This window comes from Symsagittifera roscoffensis, chromosome 3 (genome assembly GCF_963678635.1).
Source record: "Symsagittifera roscoffensis chromosome 3, txSymRosc1.1, whole genome shotgun sequence".
In the NCBI taxonomy this organism is placed as follows: domain Eukaryota; kingdom Metazoa; phylum Xenacoelomorpha; order Acoela; family Convolutidae; genus Symsagittifera; species Symsagittifera roscoffensis.
In genome coordinates, this window is record NC_087064.1 from 70,630,103 (window position 1) to 70,656,525 (window position 26,423).

The 26,423-nt window shown below is 34.1% G+C and overlaps 1 protein-coding gene across 5 annotated transcripts in view; it reads right to left on the minus strand.

Moving 5' to 3' along the window:
- Positions 1-22,044, minus strand: part of LOC134841483 (neuronal acetylcholine receptor subunit beta-4-like) — a 35,363-nt gene extending 13,319 nt beyond the window's left edge. Inside the window, exons 1-5 of one of the 5 annotated variants that reach the window (XM_063857506.1) lie at positions 21,963-22,044; positions 6,106-6,201; positions 5,004-5,134; positions 4,675-4,719; positions 492-601 (exon numbers count right to left, since the gene is read on the minus strand). In XM_063857506.1, the coding sequence (XP_063713576.1) occupies positions 492-601; positions 4,675-4,719; positions 5,004-5,134; positions 6,106-6,201; positions 21,963-21,978 (398 nt within the window). In that variant the 5' untranslated portion in view covers positions 21,979-22,044. Of the gene's footprint in view, positions 1-491; positions 602-4,674; positions 4,720-5,003; positions 5,135-6,105; positions 6,392-6,559; positions 6,865-13,950; positions 14,159-18,089; positions 18,247-21,962 lie in introns of those variants that run through there. The other 4 variants (XM_063857504.1, XM_063857507.1, XM_063857505.1 and 1 more) reach the window with 4 other exon arrangements.
- Between the last annotated feature and the right edge of the window lie 4,379 nt (positions 22,045-26,423).

The window sequence follows — 26,423 nt, forward strand, 5'->3', positions numbered from 1 at the left end:
ATAGTAGTTTGTTATTACTTCTAGTAATTAAGTAATACTAGGTTATTCCAAATTTTTCCCCGTTGTTCCATTTTCTGTTGCTGTTTTAGATAGGGTTTGCAGATTAAATCGGACAAACCAGAAAAAAACTTATTCAAAAATTACAGCGAATCACATTTAGAGTTTGAAATCCTCAAGTGAATAGAAATCGACGGCGTCTACAAAAATATACCATCAATTAACTACTGCGTATTTTATACCCTGCCTTGGTTGTTTTGGTTCCCAAAACCTCCCGGTATTTTTCCAGTTTCCCAACCCTCTCAAAATTTAAATAATAAATTTGCTCAAAAATTGTTTATACGTTAGTTTAAATAGAAAAAAGGATTAATAAATTAGGCTCACGTCATGTCGACGCATTCAATTGCAGCTTAGGACATCAACATTATTACTAAATAGCCTTTCATATATCGAAAAAAAATGTGAATTTAATGCAACTTAGTTTATTGACGTACTTGTTGTATACGACTATGTCAGGCAGCCAGATGTGTTTGGGCATGATGGTTATCTTATCCAGGCCCTCATAGTCTTTTGGATCCCACACTAGGTAGTTGTCAAACCAGTGCTGAAAAGAGAAAATTAAAACAGAAGTGGGGAGACGAATTTACAAAAAAACGTCTGCCGAAAAAACGCTCTCAAAATTATATAATGGCGCCAAAGTTGCTTTCATGAAAATTTAAGGGTTGCTTAGCAAAAAATGGATGACGTAAATAGGACCAAAGGTAAGACTTTCGGAGGAACAAGGTAGCAACCATATTCATCACCGCCCACGGCACGCTACTGACACATTGGTCAAAATCCATTTCGATAGCCTTGTGCGTAATAACAAACTAAAGTAAGGTTTCACACAATCATTTCAGCACTAATGGACCAAAAATTTTGATCCAATGCAATTTTTTTAAGCTCTTTTGACGTGCCATATGACAAACTAAGAATGAACTTTTCGATTGATTTTTCCAACTTTCCAATGTCATATGACGTGCCATATGACAAACTAAGAATGAACTTTTCGATTGATTTTTCCTCCAGAAAAACTATAAAGAACCTATTTTTTTAAATAATTTTTAACTTTTTCTGCGCTGCACAAAACTTGTTGAAAAAAAAATTCAGAAAATTTTGTTGTTGGGCCATTTTTGATTAGTTTTGACCAAAAATTACATTTTAACGGCAGGCACCTGTCCATAAAGTTATTTGATATTGACGTCAATAAGGTTTTCTTACGGGTTGTCTAGTCAAAAACGCTGGTCGTTAAGTAGTACCAAAGTAGAAAAACTTGGGCAACTAGTGTTGAACGGGAAAAAATGGCAACCATACTCGCCTCCACAGCCTACAGCCCACTACTGAAAAAAACGGTGTTTTCTTCTACCCCTACTTTAAACGGCATAGACGTAATTACAATTTTATGCAAGTTTTTATCTAAGCATTTTAGCATGTATGAATCCAGTGTTTTTAGTTGATTCAGAAAAACTTCATAAGTTTCGACCAAATACATATTGTCAGCTCTTTTAAGGCACCTTAAGCATCAATTGGGCATAAATAAGGAAATTCTTGTAACAAAATAGAAAAAAACAGCTTTCAGATTAGTTGTTCTAACAAACAAGCAAAAATTTAATAGCATAAAAACCATGACAAAATTTTTAAAGGAAAAATTGTGGAGAAGAGCCCACTGTTTTAAAAGCCAAAAGGATCAAAGTTTAAACTCTCCACAAAAAAAACTAAGAAATTGTATCTTAGGAAAACAAAATAATTGCTCTTGAACTCTTGAATTTGTTTGTGCTTAGTCTTCATCACAAGCCGACAATATTCTTGTTATTTCACTCAAAAAAAAACCAAAAAAAATGGGACTCCACACCCTGCCGACCCAAAGGGTCCCCCCTTTGATACTTTTTCAGACATCCATTTTTGGCCGACCGACCCTAAAATTTGTCTAAAAGCGCTTATGGCGCCAATATGTACTAACTATGAGGGGGAGCGCGCGCCAAAAAAACGCGTTTTTTTTTGTCAAAATTTTTCAAAAAGTGCCCAAAAACGGCTTTTTTGACTGTTTTTCAAAAATTTGCCTGCGGCGCACAAAATTTAGCCAAAATAGGGGCAAAACAGTGCTTAGGGAGAGCTCGAAAAATCTATTTGGTCGACCTAAAAAAAAAGGTCGTCAAAATTTTCCAATTTTTTTTTGAAAATCCGCCCCCCCCTCGAGAAAATCCTAGATCCGCCCCTGCCCAACACTAACTTGTTTTTACATTTTAGCAAATACAAAACACTTTCAGTAGCAGGAAAAGGAATGTTCTAAGCGTTCGGAATTTTCGTGTTGAGAAAACTATTTAGAATTTTCAACAATAATTTAGTAATGCTGAAAACCATTGAAAATCTAGCACGATGGCCTAAAAAAACACAAATTTTTAGATAAACTTAGCCCGAATAAAAATTACAATTCAGTAATTTGTGCAAACTTTGATATCACAGCATGAATATTTGAATATTTCTTAAACTATAAAGTAGTGTGGCAAATGTGTCGACTTATCGTGTCATCACGCTCAATTATTTCTTTTCTTCTTTTGTTTATCTGCCATGATTGATCTAGGCAATATATTAATAAAACTGCATATCGTGTTTAACTGTGTAGGTTTGATAAATAAGATGAAATAAATCAAGAAATATATAGAAACTCTAAAGTTCTTAAAATTGGCTCTAAAAAGTTTTGCTATAGTTTTTTTGCTATCTTATACTCTGCGTGATTTTAAAAATTGTTGAAATTTCTGGTATTGATCAGAAATTAAAATTCAGGTTCCAGTGATCGCGAAAATCTAAATTTGAAGAAAACATTTTTGGGAACTAAGAGTTACTGGAATACAATTGATTCAAAATTCTCAAAAAGTTTTCTCCAAATTAAAATTGTTAGTTTCAGCGGAACCTGATTTAATTTTCTGATCAATTCCAATTGCTTTAAAATCATGCATAGTATACAATGGCGAAAAAAAACTATAGCAAAAAATTTTCGTGCCATTTTCAAGAAGTTGAAAGAATAGATTTTATCATTATTTCAGAGCTAGTTCTTGATATATTTCATCTTATTTTATCAAACCTGCATGCAACAAATAATTTTTTTGAAAAGTTTTCGTTTAAGTAAAGAACTGAACTGGCAACTTTTTTGTGGCAATTTGAAAACATTTATCTTGAAACCAGTCTTTTTTCACAGGATACACAGTTTCAATAGATCAATCATGACATATACAATTAAAGAAAAAAATGAACGTGAGGACTGGGTAAACTGAATCATATTCCTCGCTACTTTATAGTTTGAAGTTAGTTTGAAGTTTGCACAAATTAGTGAAATGAGTGTTTTAATTAGGTTAAATTGAAACTGTTCTAAATTCTGTGATACTAGTGTTTTTATCAGAACAAAATGCTAGATTTTCAATAGTTCAAGTAATATAAAAAATACTAAATATGCTCCAAAATTAGTGAATCGTATAAAGAACATATCAAAGTCAAGCGCGGCCGAGAAACTATACAGTACGAGGCCAAACTATGAACTGGGTTGGCGCACAATTTGGTGTATGAAAGTCACTGAACGCCAGAAAAACAGCTAGTTGGTCTGAATTTTGCAAACGTAAGCGGATTTCGCAGTCTGAGGTATAATTCCGCAATTGTAAGCTGATTTCGCAGATTCCATTTAAATTTGGCGCATTCCGCTTTTATTTTGCGGATTTTGCTTGCCACTAGTGGTTTTCGCCTATAGTTGCTGATTCCGTGACAACGTTATTTTTTCGTAAAAATGTATTATGACTTATTTAATGGTTACAAAACCTGATGCGGATTCCGTGAAATTTGTTGCTGATACCGCAACATTTGTTGCGTATTCACCAACCCACCCGTTTTTGCGCAATTTTGGGCAGTACAGTGTTGTAACTGTGCTGTTTGGAACTCCACGGAAAACGAGTTACAACACTCGTTTTCCGTGGAGTCCAAAACAGCACAGAACATTAAAAAAAATGAAAACTAACAATGTCGCGGATATTATGCCAAATCTAATTTCGGCTTGTTGCATAATCCGCTTACAGTTCACAAGTTACACAGTTTGGCCCGATAATGTGTGTTTTTAAGGATTTTGAATAGGTTCAGAATGGGGTAACAGAAATTAAAAAAGCTTCCAAGCATTTAGCTCGAAATTATATCAATTTTTTCCACCGACGACATTTTCTTAGTTTTTCAATTTTTTTCATCGAATTTTTCACTTCCTGAAAATCGTCAAGTAAAAAGACCAAAATATATTTAAATAAAAAAAGAAAATTATCTGAAATGTAATCTGAAATTTTTTCTGAACCGAGCACCCGTAGTGTGGTTTTATTAACAAGAAATTTATGATTTTAAGTTTTTCCACGCAAAATCTGGTTCTACAAAGACGCGCTGTATAAATTCAACTGCTATCTCATACTGAATCAATCATTTTTTTTGGCGCCGACAAAGTATGAATAACTGAAAAAATGAAAAATTGAAAAAATGAAAAATGAATTTAAAGAAAAGTGTGTTTTTCGTAGTTTCTATTTTTTGCGCTCGGAACGTTCTCCGCTATTGGTACTAAAAGTTTTTGCTCTTGTTTGTTGAAAAAGTTTGTAACAAGTACTTTGAAATACTAACCAGTCGCTGCCAGTAAAGAACAGTTATCTGCTCTTGCTTCACATCCTGAAACAAGAAATTAGAAAGATGTCATTAATCGACGGCTCATAATTTTTAAATTTCAGTTTTAAGGTTCAATTGTACATTTTTATTGCAATAAAATTATATATATTTTTAAAAAGCAAACTCTTTTAAATTAGCTGACAAAAAGCATAGGTGTGAAAAACGTAATTGCAGATTTGAAAGATCGCTTTTTCTAGTTCGTTTTAACTTTAATTTTAAGGCATACTCAATTTTTACCCTGATTTGGGTGAACATACAAAAAATTTCAAAAACAAAAGTTATCTTACCACATTTATGATCTGTTGTATGGCTAGGTCCACGTCCACATTAACTGGCTCGCTGTTGTTGAGCACTGGCCTGATGGCTGGGTTGTACTCCCTTTCCTCAAACAGCACCCGCATCAAATCCTTCGCACCTTCTATGACACACAAACACAACACAAACTCTCAATTTTTAATTGTTAGTTAAACGGGCCTGACAATGTTTTTCATATTTTCAATCAGGTGTGTCGATCTCAATACCATTGTAATAATTCAATTTTTTTTGCCCAAAAAGTTAGGCAAAAGAACATTTCAAAATAATGTCGATTTTTGTCACGTTTTCTGATGTATTTTTTTCCTTATTTACAATGAAACGATGTCCATGTAGCCCACCATCAAGAATAGGAAATCCTCGCCACCCAAAGGGCTAGAAGCGGATAAGGGGGGGGGGGTGGGGTACCTCCCTCAGGGATTAAACCCCCTGCCGACCCAAAGGGTCCCCCTTTGTACTATTTTGGGACATCCATTTTTGGCTGACTGACCCTAAAGTTTTTCTTATGCGCCTTTTGCGTCAATACATACCAAGTTAGAGGAGGGAGCGCGCTCTAAAAAACGCGATTCGTTGGTCAAAATTTTCCAAAAAGACCCTACAAGTGCCTTTTTGCCTGTTTTTTTTTAATTTGTCTGCGGCGCAGAAAATTTAAGTCAAAATAGGTCAACCTAAAAAAGATATCGACAAAAAAATGATCGATTTGTTTTGGCATTTCAGAAGAGCTCTTCGGGTCAACCAAATTTCTTTTTTCAAAAACTCCCGCGATAAAATGTTTAAAGCACCGCCTCGCTCGCTTTGTTCAACGTCTATTTATGAAAAGTTTGGGCCAAAATAGGGCCTGGTCTTTGTAGGGTTTATCTTTTGAAAAGTTTGGAGAAATAGGGCCTTTGTAGAGTTTATTTTTTTTCGAAAAAAATTGAAAAATTAGGGCCTTTGAACGAGCTATTAAAATCAATTTGGTCGGCTTAATTTTTTTTCCAAAATCGTAGATCGGCTTCTGGTTTGATGAAAGGTTTGATGTATTCATAGAAGCCGATGAGAAAATTAGAATACTAATATAATATCATTTATACTTACTGCTGGCTTCGGAGTCCTGAACGCCCAATGAGACCATCGCCAACACAACCAGGTGCAAGTAGCAGCAAGTGAACAGAACCGATGAAAAGTTCATTGCTGAAACAGGTGACTGTTTTTCACGAGCGTTCAAACCGCTCATCATGGTCTGAAGGTTATGAATTGTCGAGGTTATGAATTATTCATTAAGAGTCTCGTCGAAGAAAAAAAATAGAATTCGTTTGTATGATCTGTGGAATGTTTAATAAATTTGGAGCACCATAAGGAAATTAAAAAATCACTGAGGCAAAAAGTTTGAGCCTTCAAGTGTAGCATGACGTTAAAATAACGTTGTTAGTTTTTTTTCTGTCGGCAAGTTCTTCAATTGAGTCTGAGCTTCCAATAACAGAGAAAAAAAAACATTTTTTTAAATCGGGGTAACATGCTCCTTGGTAAAAATGCGAACGAAAGAGATTACCTCTCTGTGGCTGTTTGCTTAAACACATCTCCGCGACTTTCAACCCGATGTTTGATGATGTTGTCGCAAAATGTTATTCAAAAAGAGGATATCGAATAATTTATTTATACATTCTAGACTCTTGTAGAATTTAGGGGTACTTCTTAAGGACCGTTTTGAAGTTGTTTTTGTATATATTGTCCCTAATCATAATTCATAGCACGAATATTAAACGCATGAAGATAAATACGTGACTAGCATATGATCCAGAGATAATTTATTCATTTAAATATTTAGAGAATTTGAGATTTATTCAAGAAAACAATAAAAAAAGATAAAAATCTGTTTTTAAGATTAAGACCATTTATCAACGGGGGAAAAGGACCAACACAAGAGCTGTACAGCTTATTGCTGTTGTGCCCCTGTTTAAATTGATTAATAACCACAACAAAAAAGAGATGAATAAAAACGATTGAAATATTTGAACCAAGATAACATCCTCCCCCCCTCCCCCCCCCCCAAAAAAAAATTCGTTTAGGGAGGAAGAAGATGTTAACATGGCCTGAGTTCGAATTTTCAGCCAATCAGAATGGAGCATTTTACATGCAGCGCTATGTAGATTTAAATTAAATTGAACTCTGGGGGTGGAGGATCTTATCTTAACTTGGTCTGTTTGGGGTGGGGGGGGGGGGGGGGGCAAAAATTTTGTTTTGCATGAAAAATTGCTGATTTAGTTCCTTTTTTTGACGGTTTTGAAATCTATTGAGAATAAGCGAAACAAAAGAAACAAAACTGCTCGTATCAGGACGAAGCCCTGAATGTTCCGACTGCCTTTTAAGGTCTATGGAGCAAAAATGGAGCAATATATGAAAAAATTAAATGTAGTGAAATAAATTTAAAAAATTTGAAAATCATCCCCCAACCAGTCATATAAAAAACAAAGTGATCGATTTCTTACCTAGTAACACTCAATTATGGCAAATAAGCTTTCTTCAACCAATTTGGAACGATTTACAAGCCTGAATAAATCTCCGCTTACGCGTTAATAGCGCGAAATATATCGCGCGTTAATTGACCAAAAATAGCCAAAATGGTAATTTTTAAACCCAATGACCTTGCACAAAAAATGGTCACAGGTAAAATATCTTCTCAAATTTGAGCTCAGGACAACAATACCATTCGAATGATAAAAAAAAATTTGTCAAAAATAGTCAGTTAAAAAGTCGAAATTTGTCTGAAGAAAAAACCCACCCCGAGCACAAATATTCCGTTACTTTCTTTACAAAAGTGGGAACAATAAGCTTAAAAATAAACTTATCAAAACTTGTTTGCACTTGTACTAGCAACAAAAAGAATTTTTTTCGAAAAACAAAAAAAGAGCCAACGTAAAATTGTAATGTTTACTGAGTCGGGTTGATACGACGATCACTCTCAGAACGAAATCAAACGAAATAAAACACTTTTTAGAACGAAATAAATTGAACCCTTGTAAGCCCAAATCATCCAAATTGGCAAAACTCGAATCGACATTATTCTTAAACAAAAATTACATGTGAAATATCTCATTGCAATTCGCATCTCCCTTTGGTACTAATTCATAACATTTATTTCTGACCAAGCTTAATATTTTTCAAGAACCTTCTTCGGCGCCACCCCATACTTATTTTAATGTGGCGCTCACGATCAAAAACGAACCCAAAATTTCCAAAAAAACGACCGCAAAAACTGCTTTTTGACTTTGGTTCTTCAAAAATATTGTGAAATTTTGAAGCAGAAATTTTTGTCAAAACAAAATCTTTATATTGTTAAAGTTTTCGAAGTTGGCTCTAGTTCCTCAACAAACGTCGATTAGAGCCTTAAGTTTAAGCGCTCTATTTTTCTCTACAGTTATTTCAAAATTGCCGATATATGCAGAAAATTGAACAGTGTTTGAAAATTTTGATAACAGTCAAAATAGAAACAACCATATTTTTCAACAATTTGCATAGCATTAGTCAAAAAAAAGTTTGTCCACTTTTATTAAATAGTAATTGAAAAACTTTAGATACACTTTAAAAAAATCTACTTTCTGATTCTGAGTTTTTCTAGACCATGAAAAAACAATATCCAATGCCCTGTAAAGCGCTGATATGGTACCATAGGTGTTCAAATATATAATTTTTCTTATGAGTTTTGACAGTAACGGAGTTGGGGTGGGGTTTGGTTATGGCCAATCTTATGAGTTCTGACCCCTGTCCACCTGATGGTGCTACCTTCGGTACTATTTTAATCCCTTGCTACTGTTTTATCATTAATCTTTGGCAGACTGATCTCAAATTTTTTCTGAAGGCGCTTTCGGCACCAAATAAAACTAGTTTTGAGGGCAAAATCACGCCAAAAACACGTGATTTTTTGGTTAAAGTTTTTAAAATAAAGCTTGAAAAATCGTTTTTGGCCGGCAAGAAATCTGCGTCTGAGTATTGATGCAGACAAAATTACGGTTCCTCAGTAAAAGAGATTTTTTTACAAATCAAAAAAATTATAAAGAATAAAATTCAAGTGGAGACTCTTTTCAATTTTTGGTTTAAATCATTAGAATATCATATAATTTTAATTCATATAAAGTAATATTTTCATATTTCAAGGCAAAAAAGGATGGAAAGATAAAATGACAAGCTAAATCGAAAAAAAACTCTAGACTCTTTCAAAATACCCCGAAATGTTCAACATTTACTTCAAAAAATTTTAGGCAGCAAAAAAGTTAAGAGAAAAAAAATCTCAAAATTTGAAAGTGGTTGTGAAAACAGACAAACCATTAAAATAATCTAGGAGAATAAGACAGTGGTTGCAATTGATTTCCTCGTGGAGCCAGAACGACTATTTTCATGGTTGAAAGAAAACTTCTGACAAGTTAATTCATTTCATCAAAATTGATCATTGAAGAAAAAAATTTTTAAAATTATTTTAAAAAGTTAAATGATGTAAGCATTTTTTTTTGTTGAGCCCTCTCAGATCTTTTCTTAAGAGTCTTCTATTGAATACTGTTTTACAAGATTTATTTTTGACTGACCGATCTGAAAGTTTTCCAAAGCTCTGCTCCTTACAAAAAGTGTCTAAAAACGCCTAAAAGTGCCAAAGTCGAAACGGGGTCTTTGTAGTCTTCTCAGATAGCTCAAAAAATAATTTGGTCTACCTGAGAAACAGTCGATAAATTTTTGAAATTTTTTGAAAATCCGCCCTAGCCCTCAATCTCATTAATTTCCTACAAACAGCACAAGGATTACACAAAGATAGCCGGTTGCTGTGCAAGTAGCACAGAATGTTCCGACGACAGTCTTAAAAATGAAAAAAAAAAAAAAAGTACTTTTCATTTTAGTATCGTTTTTTTTTCTTCTGCGTGGTGTGGTAAATGGATATGAACGAAAAACTAAAACATAAGCATACGCGACAGTCATTGGCAAATGGGACAACAGAAAAATTTTCAGTTCTTTCCCAAAATTTTGCTGAAAAAAACCAAAAAAATGATTTTAATCGACTAAAACTAAGTTTTTTTGCGGCTTAAATTAAGCATAAATAGGCTATTGTAAGCATGCTCGCTCGCATTTTTTTGCTGGAAATAAGACCAAAAATAAAAACTATTTAATGTCGTTAGAATCACGACTGAAAGGGCTTTAATATGATATATCACTCGGCCCATTCCAATGATTAATTGTGGTACCCGACTTTGCGTAGAAAATTAACCTTAAAAAACAAGAATAGCCGATTATTTTGCAATTAGCACAGAACGTTCCCATGAAAGTCTTAAAAAAACACAAAATTTTTTTTTCTTTTTGAGGTTCTTTTTTTTCGGCGAGGTGTGATAAAAAGAGCTAGACAGAAAACTGATGAGTAGTTAGATTCAACATTTAAGCTACAAAAATAAAAAAAAATCGTAGAAAAATTATTAGAAAAACAAAAAAAATCAAAAAAATTTTTGTAGTTTTTTTGGTTTTTTTTTTTAAATTTTGAATCCAAAAAGGCGCTAAAAAACTCAAAGTAAAGTAGCGTTATTCAAGTATCAAGTAAAATTTATGTAAGTTTCTTGGCAATTAAAATAAGACTGCTCGCTCGATTTATTCGGTCGAAACAAGACGAAAATTTTCAAACCGGTTTTTCCCGACACTTAGGTTTAAAAAAAAATTAATGTGCTCCAAATCACAATTTTATGGGCTTTAAAATGATATTTCACTCGACCCGTTCCGATGATTTTTTGTGGTAGCTAATTTTGCGTTTAAAACGAAAAGAAAAAAAAGAAAAAAAAACTAAAACGCACCCGAATACAAAATTCCTCCCCATTTTTCAATTGGTCGGAACAAAGGGGTGCAATAAACAAGTTTTATATCGAAATTTCATGGAAATTAAAGACAATTTTAAATCAAATTCATGGAATTTTAGCTTTGATGAAGTAGAGTTCTCATTGAGAGAGATCTCTATTGCTTGGTCCTCTGTCAAAAAATTCAAATTGCCCCAAATGTTTTGTCTTCCGCTTCAATGACCTGCTTTGATAAAAACTCTGCAATAATTAGTTTCCGTACCCCAATAAAAAAAACGAATTTTTTTTTCATTTGAGATTTTTTTTGTGAAAATCATCCCCCACACGCCATATAAAATACAAAGTGATAGATTTTGCTCCTATTAAGAAAACAATTATGGCATATAAGCTTCCTTGAACCAATTTGGAACTATTTCTAAGTTGGATTCAATCTCCGCTCACGCGCTAATCTTTTCAAAATTAAGCTCAGGACAACAATAGCTTTTGAAAGATATTTTAAAAATTCCGTCAAAATGGACTAGCTAAAAAGTCGAAATTTTTCTGAAGAAAAAAACCCAGCCCGAGCACAAATATTCCGTTACTTTCGTTACGAAATTGATCAAAAATGATCAAATTTGAAGCACCATTTGCAGACGGCTCTTTATCAATTAAGTTTAACTAAACCAAACAAAATGAGGTGGCAATGAGGTTTTCTTAATGTTTCTCAAGGAAAGCTTCAGATAGTTTCATTGGCGCATTCGCGGGGGAGTTTGTTGATTTGAGAGCGTCTCCTAAGAGATTTCGAATTATTTGGTTTGTGCGGCGTCAAACTTTTTCCAATCAACCCCGAAGTTTTTCTAATAGCGCTGTGGTCATATATATTAAAGTGCGACAGTATCTTTGCATGTCAGAAAGAATGTATTTCCTCACCAATTTTTTTTTCAATCTGTGAAACAGGAAGCGTGTGAATGTTAATTATCCAATTTGGAGCAGCAATTTTTTTGAAAGCTAGACTTCAAAAATGCTTACTCTATAGTATTAACTTCGAAATTACTGACACAAATACAATGCAATTAACGAAACGGCTGGGGTAAGAAAACCGATCGAGGTCCGAGACGAGACTTACTCAAAACGAAGGCACCGATCAGTCTTATTTTCTAAAGAGTTGCAAAAACCCATTGAAAGTCGCGCAAACAAAGTCTGTTTTACTACTCCGAGAAACCGAAGAAATCAATAATTAAGCATACTCGGATGATTCGAAAGTATCAAATTTCCATCAGTTTTTCAACTGCAACCATAAAAAACTGCAAACTCACATCATATAGACAATTTAATAAATTCTGCAGAATGTGTGGGCTTTTGAAAAACATTTGGAGGAAAAACAAACTTCTTCTAAGAGTCCCCTAATTGATACTGTTTTACAGCAAATGTTTTTAGCTGTCGAAACTAATATTTTTTCAAAGCTCAACTCATCGTTCCTGTATGAAAACGTTGAGCCAAATCTTTTTCCAAGGAGTTGGTGGGAGCTGCGCAAGCCAGTTTCCAAAACATGTTCAATCGGCCAGCATTCGTATCTGGCTGTCAATTAAAGTATTGAATATATTTGAGCGAAAGAGGCAGTTTAATTACGATTGAGAAAAAGTTTTAAAACGACCGACCGACGCATTTTGATTTAGTTAATTGCTGTATTTGCCCAAAATTAATGCAATTTGGGCCCCTCTATCACACTTGGTTTTTACTGGGACCCCTCTATCACACTCTTAACTCCAAAAATTCCCATGCGGGATGGATGTTGCTGGCAAATCAACAAACTGTGAGGTTTAAGTCATGTTTATACTATTTGACAAGAAAAATTAATTCAAAGGATGCGTGTAGTTCTTCAAAAAAAAGTAGACTACCAGAAAAATCTTTTCCCAAAATGAAAACTCAGCGAGAGAACTGAACATAACTGCCCGTATATCAGCGCAAAGCTCTGAATGTTACGACTGCCCCTTAATCCTTATCGATTAAAATGTTTGGGAAACTAAAATAATTACAAATTATAAATTTTGGACAATGTCAAAGATCAAGTATGAAGTTAATAGGACGAACTAGCTAGCCTCCGATCAATTTGGGACTATTTTATTGGCGAGATAAGTCGCCACGCATAAATAATTGGCGTTACACTTTTGTTTTAATCGCCCAGAGTTGACTGAATAAAAAAACCACTACAAGCATAAATATTCGGTACAAGGTTCGGAACAATAAACCTAATAAATTTGCCCTATTTTATTTATTTTAATTAATCAACAAAACTATTCGAATCATCGCAAAATTTGGATTGTGCCGATTGTATTTTAATGACCTTTTAAGTGTTTGAAATACACGTTGATTGGAGTTTCGGTACAAGTGTGATGGAAGGGTACCGGTAAATACCAAGTGTGACAAACAGGTCCCAAAGCATGCTAATGCTAAGCAAATAAAGTAAACTAGTGATTTTAAAGACTGCCGTCGATCGTTTACAAAACTTTTAATATTATTTACCTGCCTCGGTTGCGCTAGCTTAATTCATGTTTCAATTCTGTTATCACCGAAGCAAACATTTAAAAAATGTTAATGCACTTTGTTTCCCGCACTGAGGTTTTATGGATAATAATAGAATATTTTGGTTTTTCTTGAATGTCTTTCTAAAATTCGAAAACAGACGAGGGAGATTTGAGGGGAGGAAGATTACGCAGGAGGGGGGGGGGGGGGGCTGAATAGCGAGAAAGGGGAGATAGCGGGGGAAATGGGGTGGGGTGGTGATCATGGCGATGAACCGAGTTTTGCAGAAAACTGCCAAAAGTAGAGTTGATTTTCATGGATTTTATCTACAAAAAATGTTCGATTATTTTGAAAACAAAAACTGATCAGAATCGATTATAATTGATTCTAATACATTTGTAAAAAACTGATCATAATGGAGTAAAATCTTTTACTTGTCTAAATTTGTAAAATCGATTATTTAGGCAACATTTTATTCAACAAACAAAATCATTTATAATCAATATTTGTCTAAAAAACCAAAAGCGCGGGTTTTGTTAGAGACTGTTACTTTTTTGGGACCCATCTATTGCACTTATATCAAAATTTCTACAAAGTGCAGAAAATTTTAAATACAAACCGTTAAAACTGTCTTATTGTAGTGAAATTGCGTATAGGAACGGAGCATATGGGGATAATATAATGTATGAGCGGAAATAGTCCTCTGCGTAGATCATACGCGATAAAAGAAAATTGCTGAGTTTAAGCGAATTAATTGACTTTATTGGCAACTTTCAAACCATTATAATTTTAAGATGATAGCTCAATGGGTCTTTAGATTTGAGTAATATTTATAACCCTTTAAAAATAAAATTTTTGTGTCTGATTTTTCAAGGGAAATCAACCAACAGAAATTGCGCAATCATTCATTAAAAAGTAACCTCAGAGTCTAGCCTACTAAATGATAATTTAAACGTGTATCGGCTTATCAAACAAGTTTTTAATTTCTGAACGGTTTTCATATTTTTGCAAAACTTGCCGAATTTGATTCAACTGGTTTTGTATGTGAGCTGATAATTTTTTAGAACTTGATTTATCAGAATACCGATGCAGAAATGTTTGGGAGTAACTTCAAATTGGCATCTCACTGAATTTAATTGTATTTTACGCCCAGAAGGAGTGTAATTTTTTCCAACTTTCAAAAAAGTGACGGAATTTTAGGTTTGAGGTAATTTATTTTAAATAATTGCCTTTTTACTGAAGCAATTTGACTTTTTATAGCCTCTGTCTGTTGTCTTGAGATAAAAAAAAATCTGCATTCACATGCAGTTGCTTTTTCTAAAGCAATGAGCTGTTCAAAACTGCTAATTTGGCCAAATTAGGATGATTAAAACCGATAAATGCTTTCTCACAACGCGTAAGCGGCAAATTAGGTTACTGCAAACTGAACTTAGGCAAGCAACTTAGTTTCAATAATTCGTTACCAGACTCAAAAAGCTTTAGGATTGTGCTTTATCTACCTTGTGGGGGATAAACAAAAAAAAATGAAAAAATTGTTTTTTTTAAATGTTTTGTCAAGTAGCTCAATCAAAATATTTTTCATCAAGCTGATAATTGCAGCCAGAGGGTTGAAAATACAATACTTAGAATGTAGGCTAAGTATTATTTTTGTAGTGTAGAATTAAGTATTAGTTTGAGTTATTAATTCATTGCAGTTGGGCTCTGATTTGCGCGGCGATTAGCGTTTGGATTTAAGCCATTACATGTCGGGTTCTTTCTGATCACTATTTTTGTTTTTACCTAAAAAAAAATAATTTCCAAAAAAAAAATTTTTTTTTGGAAATTATTGAAACATATAACAGAAAATTGCACACCACATCAGGTATAGATAATAATAGTTACTGTCATACACGCTTTCATTCAGACTTTTACGGGGTCAAACTGTTCCTGGATACAAGCTTTTTTTGGTGAATTTAAGCTCCTGGATTCTTTAAACATGCCCGGGTTGTCCACCATAGAAGATAATGCGCAACCATGCACATCCATGCATGATTTGTATGGAAAATGACTAGCCATGCGTAGCACATACGTTGGTTTCGAAAACCCTCAAAATAGCTTTTTAACGGAGTAGATTAGTATTAAAACGGTTTCTCATCATTCTGCAAGCTGTTGGTAAAATAAAAAAAATCTTCACCATGCAAATCATACGTCGCAACATATATGATGCTACGTATGGAAGAGATTTTTCACCATATTTTTTTTCTCTAGAAAACCGTAAAAATAGAGTTTAATTGACGAAAATGACTGAGAAAAAGTATCCGTAGTGCAAAATACGCTTTTATTAGATCTTCATTTTTTTCCACCATGCAAACCATACGTTGCACTATATATGGTGCTTTTTATGGAAATGATGTTTCCATACAAAAACAACTTTAATTGAGCATGCAATATCACAACCAACACCAAGTTTGTTATTTAATTTTGGGGTTTGATTGCAGTTTGAAATATTGACAAGTAAGCTGAGAAAATACTTTTGGACAAAAAACGTGTAAAGAAAAGTGAAAAAAAAAATTTTTTGTTTAAAATTTTGAATTTTTTTAGAACATTTTTTCATTTCGGAACAATTTTTTGGGCACATCATGGAACAGGATTAAAAACAGAATTCTGCATCAACAGACCGTTTCTGATTATCACCACATAGTTTTAAATTAGGATAGATTTTCAATAGTAGATTTATAAAAATTTTCATAATAGCTAAAAAAAATTGTCTATTGACTTTTTCTTGTATTTTTTTTGCAGACTTTGTCTTTTAGTTTGCGACGATTTCGTTGTATTGCAAGTGATGTGAAGCTCTGCTTTGCCTCTGTTGAGTTGTTTTTGTTGATGGTAATTATTTCATGTGTTGATAATCTTTCATATTTCTGAAAAGCTTGTTTTGGTTTAGACAGTTTTATGAAAGTTAGTCAGCCATCACCAGGTATGTTTTCCGGCGTCATCGGGTAAAGTTTTCTACATTGGATAATAATGTGCTTTGCTTGGGAACCAAAGTTTTGCTCTGAACGGCGGAAAATATTTTTTTACTACCAACGTCTTTGAGGTCTTTCAGAGCACTTTTTGGATGCCCGCGAGAATTTTGAATTTAATTGATTATTCAGTTTCTATGTCGCGCCAAATATGGTTCTTTGTTAATCATATGTATTGCTATATATGTTTCCATGGTATCCATGCGTCGCTCCATGCATGGTACCATAGTAACCATGCGTCGCGCCATGCATGATACCATAGTAACCATACATTGCAAGCTTCCATGGTTACATATAAATTATCAACATCCCTAGTAAAAGTATTAACATTGTCTAATTTGAAGTCCCCCATACTTTAAAAAATATGGAATCATACGTCGCGTCATGCATGGAAAATGTGTTATTTTAACATAAAAATACGTCGGCAATTCTCCATGGTTCGCATGGAACCATGCATGGTGCGACGAATGGTTGCACATTTTGGTCAACCCGGGTTTTCTCAATGGAATTAACACTCGCCAAAATGTAGCAGGATCCAAAACCATAAACCTTGCTAGGTAAGTTTGTCAAAAGCGGAAAAATCAGAATTCATTGAAAATTATAAAGAAATGAGCTTAGGAGTTGGACATGTCGTTTTATTTAGCCAATTATCTGTGGATTAAAGAACAGCAAAAAAAAAATTTGACCTCGTAATACAGGGCTTCAACCTGATACCTGCAGTCTTGGCTCTCTTTTATTGCATTTATTCTTATTTAATTAGATGTCGTAATGGGTTTTGAATGCTTCGAACATAGTCTACACATAGTCTGTTCCAAACCTTTTTTCCGAGAAATTTTTTTCAAAAATCATTTCTTTTCTATAGAATTATTCGTTCCATAAAAATTTTATAATGTTTTAGTTGAAGTATTTTTCAAACATACTTGTTGCATCCAAAAGCTACCCTCAAAGACAAGCTTATGGTCAGTTTTTGATAATCATTAAAAGAATAATGTTTCTAAACTATGCAGCCAAAGTATAAACCAGCTACCATAAAAACCAGCCGACAATTAAAAATGTTTTAAAAAAACTCTGAAATCCTTCTGTAACAACTAAGAAAGTCGTGGAAGTTTTGTTCATTTGAAGTGACTTCTGCCTGGTTTGCATTTTCGGTAATTTGATAATTCAGCTGGTTTATTTATATTCAAGAATCTCACGATATGAATCAATGGCTGATATCAAATGTTAAAATGATGTTTCGCTTCCCGGGTTGAGCTCACATTGAAAATTAGCGAAAAAAGTGGAAAAAAAAGCAGCGATCGCCATCAATGAATTATCGATGTTCATTGTCACAGTAGCAAATTTCATCGATAAATATCGCTAATTTGGCTTATTTTCAGCGATGAAACAGCGATAAAAAACCTATCAAAATGAGAAAAAAGAGTTCTCTAGAGGTGTTCGATCTTCTATCCTTAAGATTTATAGACCTGTAGGCTACCTCTGCGCTATCAATTCTTATCAGATACAACTCTCATTTGAAAGGTACTAGATTGGAGTTAAAATTTCTTAAGTTTTAGCGATGATTTTCTACGGAATCATTACTGAAATAGCTGTGAAAAATCGCAGTTTTGTCTATGCAACAAACTCTGAATTATACATGAGTCAGCGCTGGAAAATAGCGATCACTGGGATAATACAGAAAAAGCAATAATTAACGAGTTTTTCTAAATTTTTTATTACGGCTCGGGAAAAAAAAAGATTAGATCTGAAGTTTACTTGCCTCTTGATACTGTTGTACAATAGCAAAATGGTTTCTTCATTTCCTCATCGCAAAGCTAGCCTGAGAAGCAAAATCGAATTGAAAATTTTCTCGGCTCTGAAAAAGTTTAACGAACCTTTTTTATTATAAAAGATTACTGAGGGGGTTTTGAGTGATGCGAGTCATAAATCTTTCTTAATTTAATAAAAAGATCTCTTAGTAAATCTGTCTTAATTTGCTAATTCAGCTTGTATGAATTGTCAAAGCACATTAAATCCATCAAATGGGTAAATGTTTTTGAAAAGCCACCAAATGTTAGAGCGAATAACAATTTTATAATAAAAACGACACTTTCAAATTATAGTAGTGTCTCTGAATATGGTTTAAAAAAAATTGGAATAATGTTTGCTTTTGTTTGTGATTTAATCAAAAGCGAGAACAATAACTTTGCAAAACACAGATAATTATATTAAAAAATACTTTAGCAAAAATACTAAGAGATTGGGGGAGTCACATGTACGCAAAAAGTTTTGGTTATATCTACAACTACCTTTCTTACCGGAGCTTTAGAACATCAACAAGAGTTTATTAAATTGATATGTTTTTTCGAAAAAATAGAAGATGTGATTTTTTTTCCAGAATGACAAAATAAATGGTTCAATTTTGGAATGGGAAAAAACTATCGTGTACAGTCGGTTTTTTTCCAAAAAATGGATTCCGTAAGTAATCAGTGTGATTTCTTTTTAAGCTTCTTTTACAGGTGTTTTTATTTCCTGAATCCAGTTTTCCAAACAATGTCAGTTTCAAGACATACTGGCAATATAAAAGAGTTTCAAAACATGCAGTGGCAACTGAACGAGTCTGGTATGTTGAAGATATATTAACAGTTGTGGATAAAAAATTAAGATTTACGTAAGACTATTTAACAGCAGCAAAAACTATATAAATTCTATTTTCAAAGTTAATTTTGAGTTACAACGACTGCAACAAATGTTATCTCAAGGACCTCTCACCAACATTTTGAAAAATTATCTACTATCAAATAGCAAAACCTTGACATAAGCTCATATTGATATTTTTTGCTACGAATCTTAAACCCTTTGACGCCGCATAAAACATGCAGCTGAAAACACGGAATAAGCCACAGTGTTTATCAGAACTGTTCATGTAAAACATGAGTTTTTAGTAATTTTTAAGTTATTGATCAGAGTTGAATCAAAATTTTACTCTGTTTCTTTTTAAATCTGGCTAGAGAATGTACACGAAAAAACGTCAGAACTGTATTATTACTAGTGACTACTACAAAAATGTTACATTCTGTTTTTGCTCTCCAACAATACTGGAATATATTTCGTTAAAAGCGTTGTTACGCGCTTTTTTTTCATAAACCCGTAGAGAATTTCTGTGAGCCATCTGAAAGCCACCAAAAAGACACTGACAGAGCAATTATTTTCTCGATTACAAAGTTTTGTAGTGTTTTAAATGACACTTTTTTTGTGATAAAAAGCTGACAATTAGGCATAAGTATCTAGAAAGATTACCATTAGTTTTCATACAATTCATTAGTTTCTAAAGTCAACAAAAACAACTGTGATTTTGCCATCATCTTTACCTAAACTTAACTTTCCAAAACAGATATATATATATATATATATATATATATATATATATATATATATAGTTGATGAAGAAAGTACTAACAAAACTGCTGGTACGATAAGGAAGCTTTGAATAATCTGTAGCCCTGTATCTAGAGCGGTTTTTGGTTAAAACATAGGATAACTGAGAGAATGAAACTTTTTCTGAAAAGTTCATTTTTTTGCAGGTCTTCCCACACTCAATGTCAAAAAATTGATATATTACTATTATTTAGACTAGTATACCACTAAGTTGATTATGGAGCAACTTGTACTTATTTTGCAGCAAACGTTTTTTCAAACTTGACATACTTTTGCCATTTTTCAGTTTTTCTGCAGTTTTGGAACGGCAAACAAAATTATCTTTCACAGTAGTATCAAACAAATAACGTTTGTTAAATTGTTTTTTTAGCCATGCTTCAAAAACAAAAATTTATGTTCTTCTTAATAACTGAATTGATGCGAACTGGTTTTGCGGGAATGAATTTCGTAAGTGAAAATAAGTTTTGGTCTGTTTTGTCTAGGTAAATTTAGCTCGGGAACTAGTAAGTTCATGATAAGTGAAACAAAATCTTTAGCAAAACAAAAGATACAAATGAAAAGAATCCTGGGAAGCCTGCCTGGCTTCCCGATGGTTTTTGCCTGTCGGAGCTTGCCGAGGCCAATGAAGTCCTTAGCCGTCAATTTTGGCTTGTTGTTCCGACCATTTTGTTCCACGCCAAATCAAGTACCACAAATAATCATCGGACTAATTTCAGTGATATTTCATACTGAAACCTTTTCAGTTGTGATTCAAGCGACTTCCAAAACTTGTCACAAAAACCCTAGTGTCGAGAATAACCGATTTGAAATGTTTGGTGTCTCGTCCAATTTTGACCGTTTAAAGTGAAGAAAGATAACTTGCTAAATTGGTTACTTAGGCTAAAAAAAATTGATTGATCCAAAAATTTGACAGCTATATTTGGCCTTTCTCTGGCAAGAATTTTTTTTCTTATAACAAAAAATATTGTGCTTCCCGATGTTTTTTGCATGTCGGAGTTTGCCGAGGCCAATGAAGTCCTTAGCGGTCCATTTTGGCTTATTGTTCCGACCATTGAAAATGGGGAGAAACTCTGTATTTGGGTGTGTTTTAGTTTTTTCGTTCAACGCCAAATCAAGTACCACAAATAATCATCGGACTGAGTTCAGTGATATTTCATACTTTTCAGTTGTGATTCAAGCGACTTCCAAAACTTTTCAAAAAAAATCCTTGTGTCGAGAAAAACCGATTTGAAACTTTTGGTTTTTCGTCCAATTTTGATAATTTAAAGTGAAGATAACTTGCTAAATTGGTCACTTAGGCTAAAAAAACTTGATTGATCCAAAAATTTAAAAGTTATATTTTGCCTTAATCTGGCAAGAATTTTTTTTTATTTCAAAAAATTTTGTAAGAAAAAAGAAAATTCGATTTTTTTTGATTTTTTAAAAATTTTTTGTTGGTTATTCTTTTTTTGTGTATGCCCAATTTACTACTTTTTAACATGCGTCGATAGTTTTATGATAACAAGAACGTAAAAAGCACTAAATTGAGGAACTTATTAATTTGAAGAAATTTTATTTGTAGTTTTTATGAATATGGTCGGGGCATTCTGTGCTACTTGCTGAGCAACCGGCCATCCTTTTTTTCATAATTTACCTGAGACGCGGTTAAATTCGTAAATTCGAGAATGTCCTAGATCCGGGCTGGTGTCAGCTCAGTGTTAAATCTGAAATAGTGGCCCAGCAAAAAAAAGTCTGCTTTCAATATACAATTAGCGCCACTACATTTTTGGGTCGAGTAACTTTTTAATATATATTACCAGGGGCGGATCTAGGATTTTCTCGAGGGGGGGGGGCGGATTTTCAAAAGATTTTAGAAAATTTTGACGACATTTTTTTTCGGTCGACCAAATTGATCAGATTTCAGCGCCGCAAGCAAATTTTTGAAAAAACACTCAAAAAAGCAGTTTTTGGGCACTTTTTGAAAAATGTTGACAAAAAAATTGCGTTTTTTTGGCGCGCGCTCCCCCTCAAAGTTAGTTTATAATGGATTTCTTAAAAAGTGTCAAAGGGGGACCCGTTGGGTCGGCAGGGTGTGGAATCCCTGAGGAGAAGGGGAGCGAACGCCCCCCCCCCCCCCCCCCCACTAAATCCGCCCCTGTATATTACTAATTGCTCTTTCAACTAATGACACACAAAAATGTTTAGAAAAACAGCAAAAAATGAACTAAATTCCAACCTAAAAAGAGGAGCATTTTTGTTGACAATCGATAAGTTTATACAAAATGAGTCAAATGAAGTTTTTTGAAATTTTTTTTTTCATTCAGTTTTTTTTTTATTTAAATATTGGCTTGGAATTCTGGCGGGAGGAGGAACGGGGAAGCCGAGAATGGAAATGAATGAACAGCAGCTGAAATTAAATTTTAATTACAATTATATTATTAAGTGAGTAAACAGGTCTAAAATTTATTTTGATAAAGAGTCAAAACGCATGATTTTCATTCAATGGGCTTGAATATTGCATGATGAAGCCGAGAATTATTAAAGCAAAAAGCAACTTGAAAATATTGACTGACACTCGTTGAAACTAAAATGGCGTCTTTGACCGGTTTAAAAGTTGGACAATCAATTCCTTTTGAGCAAAGATGATTAAAGGAGCGGTAGAAACAAAAACACATATGAGGCCAGAAAACTGTTAACGGTATATACAATGGCTGGTCGGGGGTCGAGCTCCACCAGAAGACTTTTTTTTTCAGCTAGAAATAGCGTATATTTAGCTTATGTCTGAAATAAGATGAGAAATGAAGAATTTCGAGAAAATTCCTGCTTTATTTGAAGATTTCATGAAAAACTTTAGATTAAAAACAAGGATAGTCGGTTTCTGTGCAAGATCTGAATGAAAAAAAGAACTTCGGCATATTTGACAGTCATACTAATAAAGGCCCATTCGGAAAACAGCTTTTGAAGAAAATTGACTAGTAAATCGAAAAAATGTTAAAAAAAATTTAAAAAATTGAAACAAATTTTATTAAAAGTTTTTTTTTGCAGAAATTTTTGAAATTTTTAAGGTTTCCGGTTTTTTTGACACTGAAAAGATTTTTGAAATTTTTTTATGTCGTTCGAGTTACGATTGAAAGGGCTTCAATATGATATGTCACTCGATCCATTCCGATAAATATTTGTGGTACCTGATTTTGCGTGGAGAACAAAAAGAAAAAAAAGTAAAACACACCCAGATACAAAGTTTTTCTCCATTTTTCGAATGGTCGGAACAAAAAAGTTTTTCAGGTGAGAAATGAAGAATTTTTCGGTACGGGTTGCCAATTGTCATTCTATGTTCTACCAAGTTTTCATCAAGAAGATTCTCAATGATGTTTTATCAATTTGGCTTACATTTGACTTTGGGCCTTCTCGTGGCGGTTGGGTCTTCTCGGGTCATGTGTAGACCTTCTCGGAATCTTGAATATAATCAGCAAATAAAATGATCCAGGTAACTGCGCATTAATAACACATATAGAGTGGATTACTTTGCATTTTGCATTTGCTAACAGCCCTGCAGGCAAAAAACGCCAATTTTCTAGAATTGCGCTCACGATTCTAATTATGTTAATCATGATTCGATTCCGTTCGACGATTGATTTGACCCCCATCGACTAATTTTTCGGCCATTTTCGACCCATGATCCGATACTGCTCGATCCATAATTCGACCTTTTTCGACCCTGTTTGGCCCATGATTCGTCTTCCTGGCCCATGATTCGACCTTATTCGACTCATGGTCGAGTCATGAGTCGATTAAATTCAATTCATGGTTCAAGCAGAGTCAAATCATGGGCCGAACAGGGTCGAACTATGAGTAAAATAGAGTCAATAGACTTGGATAGGATCAAGTTCTGTCAAACAGGGTCGAATGTTTGGCTTTATTGGCCCTGTTATACTCATGATTTGACCCAGATTTGACCCATGATTCGAGCCTGCTCTGCTCATGACTCCTCCTTTTTCGGCTCTATCAACTCTGATCGACCCATGATTTGAATCTGTTTGGCCCATGATTTGACCTTTTTTGACTATTTCGACCCCATTTGACGCATGATTTGATCCTGTTTGAACCATGATTCGACTTTGCTCGACTAAAGCCTTCGTTCGACTCTCTTAGTTTGCGACAAAACGGACATCGTTTCGCAGGTTCTGTCAAACTATGAATCGAACCCGGGAAGCACGCTCTGTTTAGCTCAAAATAGCAAATAGCAAAATAACTAATAACAGAAAACATTTTATTACTATTATTATCATAACTTTTAAATTATCATAGAAATAAATTTATACTTGTTCGCGCTTAAATTAATGACGTCATTATAGCGCGAAAGTGAAAAAGCTAAAATTAGATTTTCGTAGACAAAAGGCCTTGAAAACCACTGGTTTGTTCGATTAAGGTCAGTTTGCCATCAAAATGTTTATAGATTTTGGTGATTGTTGAAAAACCGTTTGATAACATGTTAACCGGAAGATGTTTGCCTTATTTTAAATTATCTTTATATTGTCATATTATCTGTTTAAATTGCCGATAATTTACAGATGTTGAACCAGGTTTTTTAGATCTTACAGGATACGAGAGTGCGCCACATTTTGGTCCGCCGACCCGGACCGTATTCCGGACGATATTCCAGAGGACAATATTTCGGACCGTATTCTGGACGTTAGATATTCTGGACAGTATTCTGAACGATATCCCGGAAGATATTGCCAAAGACTCCCCGCAGTTAGACGAGACTCGGCCGCCAAGTAAATCGGATCTGGAGCTAGCGCAGCAGGAGTAGCCGGATCTGGAGCAGGAATCGGAAGCATCTTTGGATCTATGTTGATCGCCTACGCTAGGTACCCCTCAATGAAACAACAGTTGTTCTCATTTGCTATTCTGGGATTCGCCTTGTCCGAGGCTGTGGGGTTATTTTGTCTCCTGGTTGCATCCTTGATCTTTTTCACTTTGTGAGCGAAACTGGAGCGGATTATTACAACTAGATGCTGGCACACAACAGTTGAACCACGAGCACATTTACTCGCAAGCTGGGACATAGATTAATTCACGAAACTCAAGGCTCTGAGCTGATCACTTAGTCGACTGATGCAGCACCACTAATTGACGATAAATTGTATCCATGTTACGAACTTGAAATTACTACTGTTAACGGAGACCTTTTCAGGTATCCTGATTGTGGAATGGACCCATTTTTTCTCGACACCCGAAGTTTCTGTGGAATTTGGATTCTACCGGTGAACGCCTCTACAAAACTTGTAAGACTAAAAAACCAAAACTTTATCCATTTGTGCTAACTTGCTGATCTGATGCTTTAAATTCTGATACGAGGTTTTTTGATGGCAAAATCGTAGCCCCCAATTTTTCTCGATACCAAAACCTGATCAGAAAATTTTCTGTGGGTTTAGGAAAAAACCGGCCTCATAAACCTTAATTACGTTATCCTAACACCTTGTTTGTAAGCTCAACACAGTATCGAAAAAAAAGACCAAAAATTTTGGAAAAAAAAAATCAAAAATTTTCAATTTTTTTTTTTCAAAATTTTTGGTCTTTTTTTTCGATACTGTGTTGAGCTTACAAACAAGGTGTTAGGATAACGTAATTAAGGTTTATGAGGCCGGTTTTTTCCTAAACCCACAGAAAATTTTCTGATCAGGTTTTGGTATCGAGAAAAATTGGGGGCTACGATTTTGCCATCAAAAAACCTCGTATCAGAATTTAAAGCATCAGATCAGCTGTGGGCTGTGGGGTTATTTTGTCTCCTGGTTGCATCCTTGATCTTGTTCACTTTGTGAGCGAAACTGGAGCGGATTATTACAACTAGATGCTGGCACACAACAGTTGAACCACGAGCACATTTACTCGCAAGCTGGGACATAGATTAATTCACGAAACTCAAGGCTCTGAGCTGATCACTTAGTCGACTGATGCAGCACCACTAATTGACGATAAATTGTATCCATGTTACGAACTTGAAATTACTACTGTTAACGGAGACCTTTTCAGGTATCCTGATTGTGGAATGGGCCCATTTTTTCTCGACACCCGAAGTTTCTGTGGAATTTGGATTCTACCGGTGAACGCCTCTACAAAACTTGTAAGACTAAAAAACCAAAACTTTATCCATTTGTGCTAACTTGCTGATCTGATGCTTTAAATTCTGATACGAGGTTTTTTGATGGCAAAATCGTAGCCCCCAATTTTTCTCGATACCAAAACCTGATCAGAAAATTTTCTGTGGGTTTAGGAAAAAACCGGCCTCATAAACCTTAATTACGTTATCCTAACACCTTGTTTGTAAGCTCAACACAGTATCGAAAAAAAAGACCAAAAATTTTGAAAAAAAAAAATTGAAAATTTTTGATTTTTTTTTCTCCAAAATTTTAAAGTTTTGCAAATTATTCAGCAAAGCGCCTAGTTTCATAATAATTTAATTTAAACGACCGAGTCGAGTTTTTTGCCCCAAGTTTTGGACTCTAAAAAAAAAATTCAAAATTTCGCAAACGCATCAGGTTATTGTTGGAACTTGAACCGTTGGGTGAAAACGTGGAAAAAATTTTCGGAAAAAAATCGAAAAAAAAAAAATTGGAAAATTTTCGGAAAAAATCCGAAATTTTCGAAAAAAAAAAATTTCTGAAAAAACGCCGTGTTTATTCTTGAAACGTGG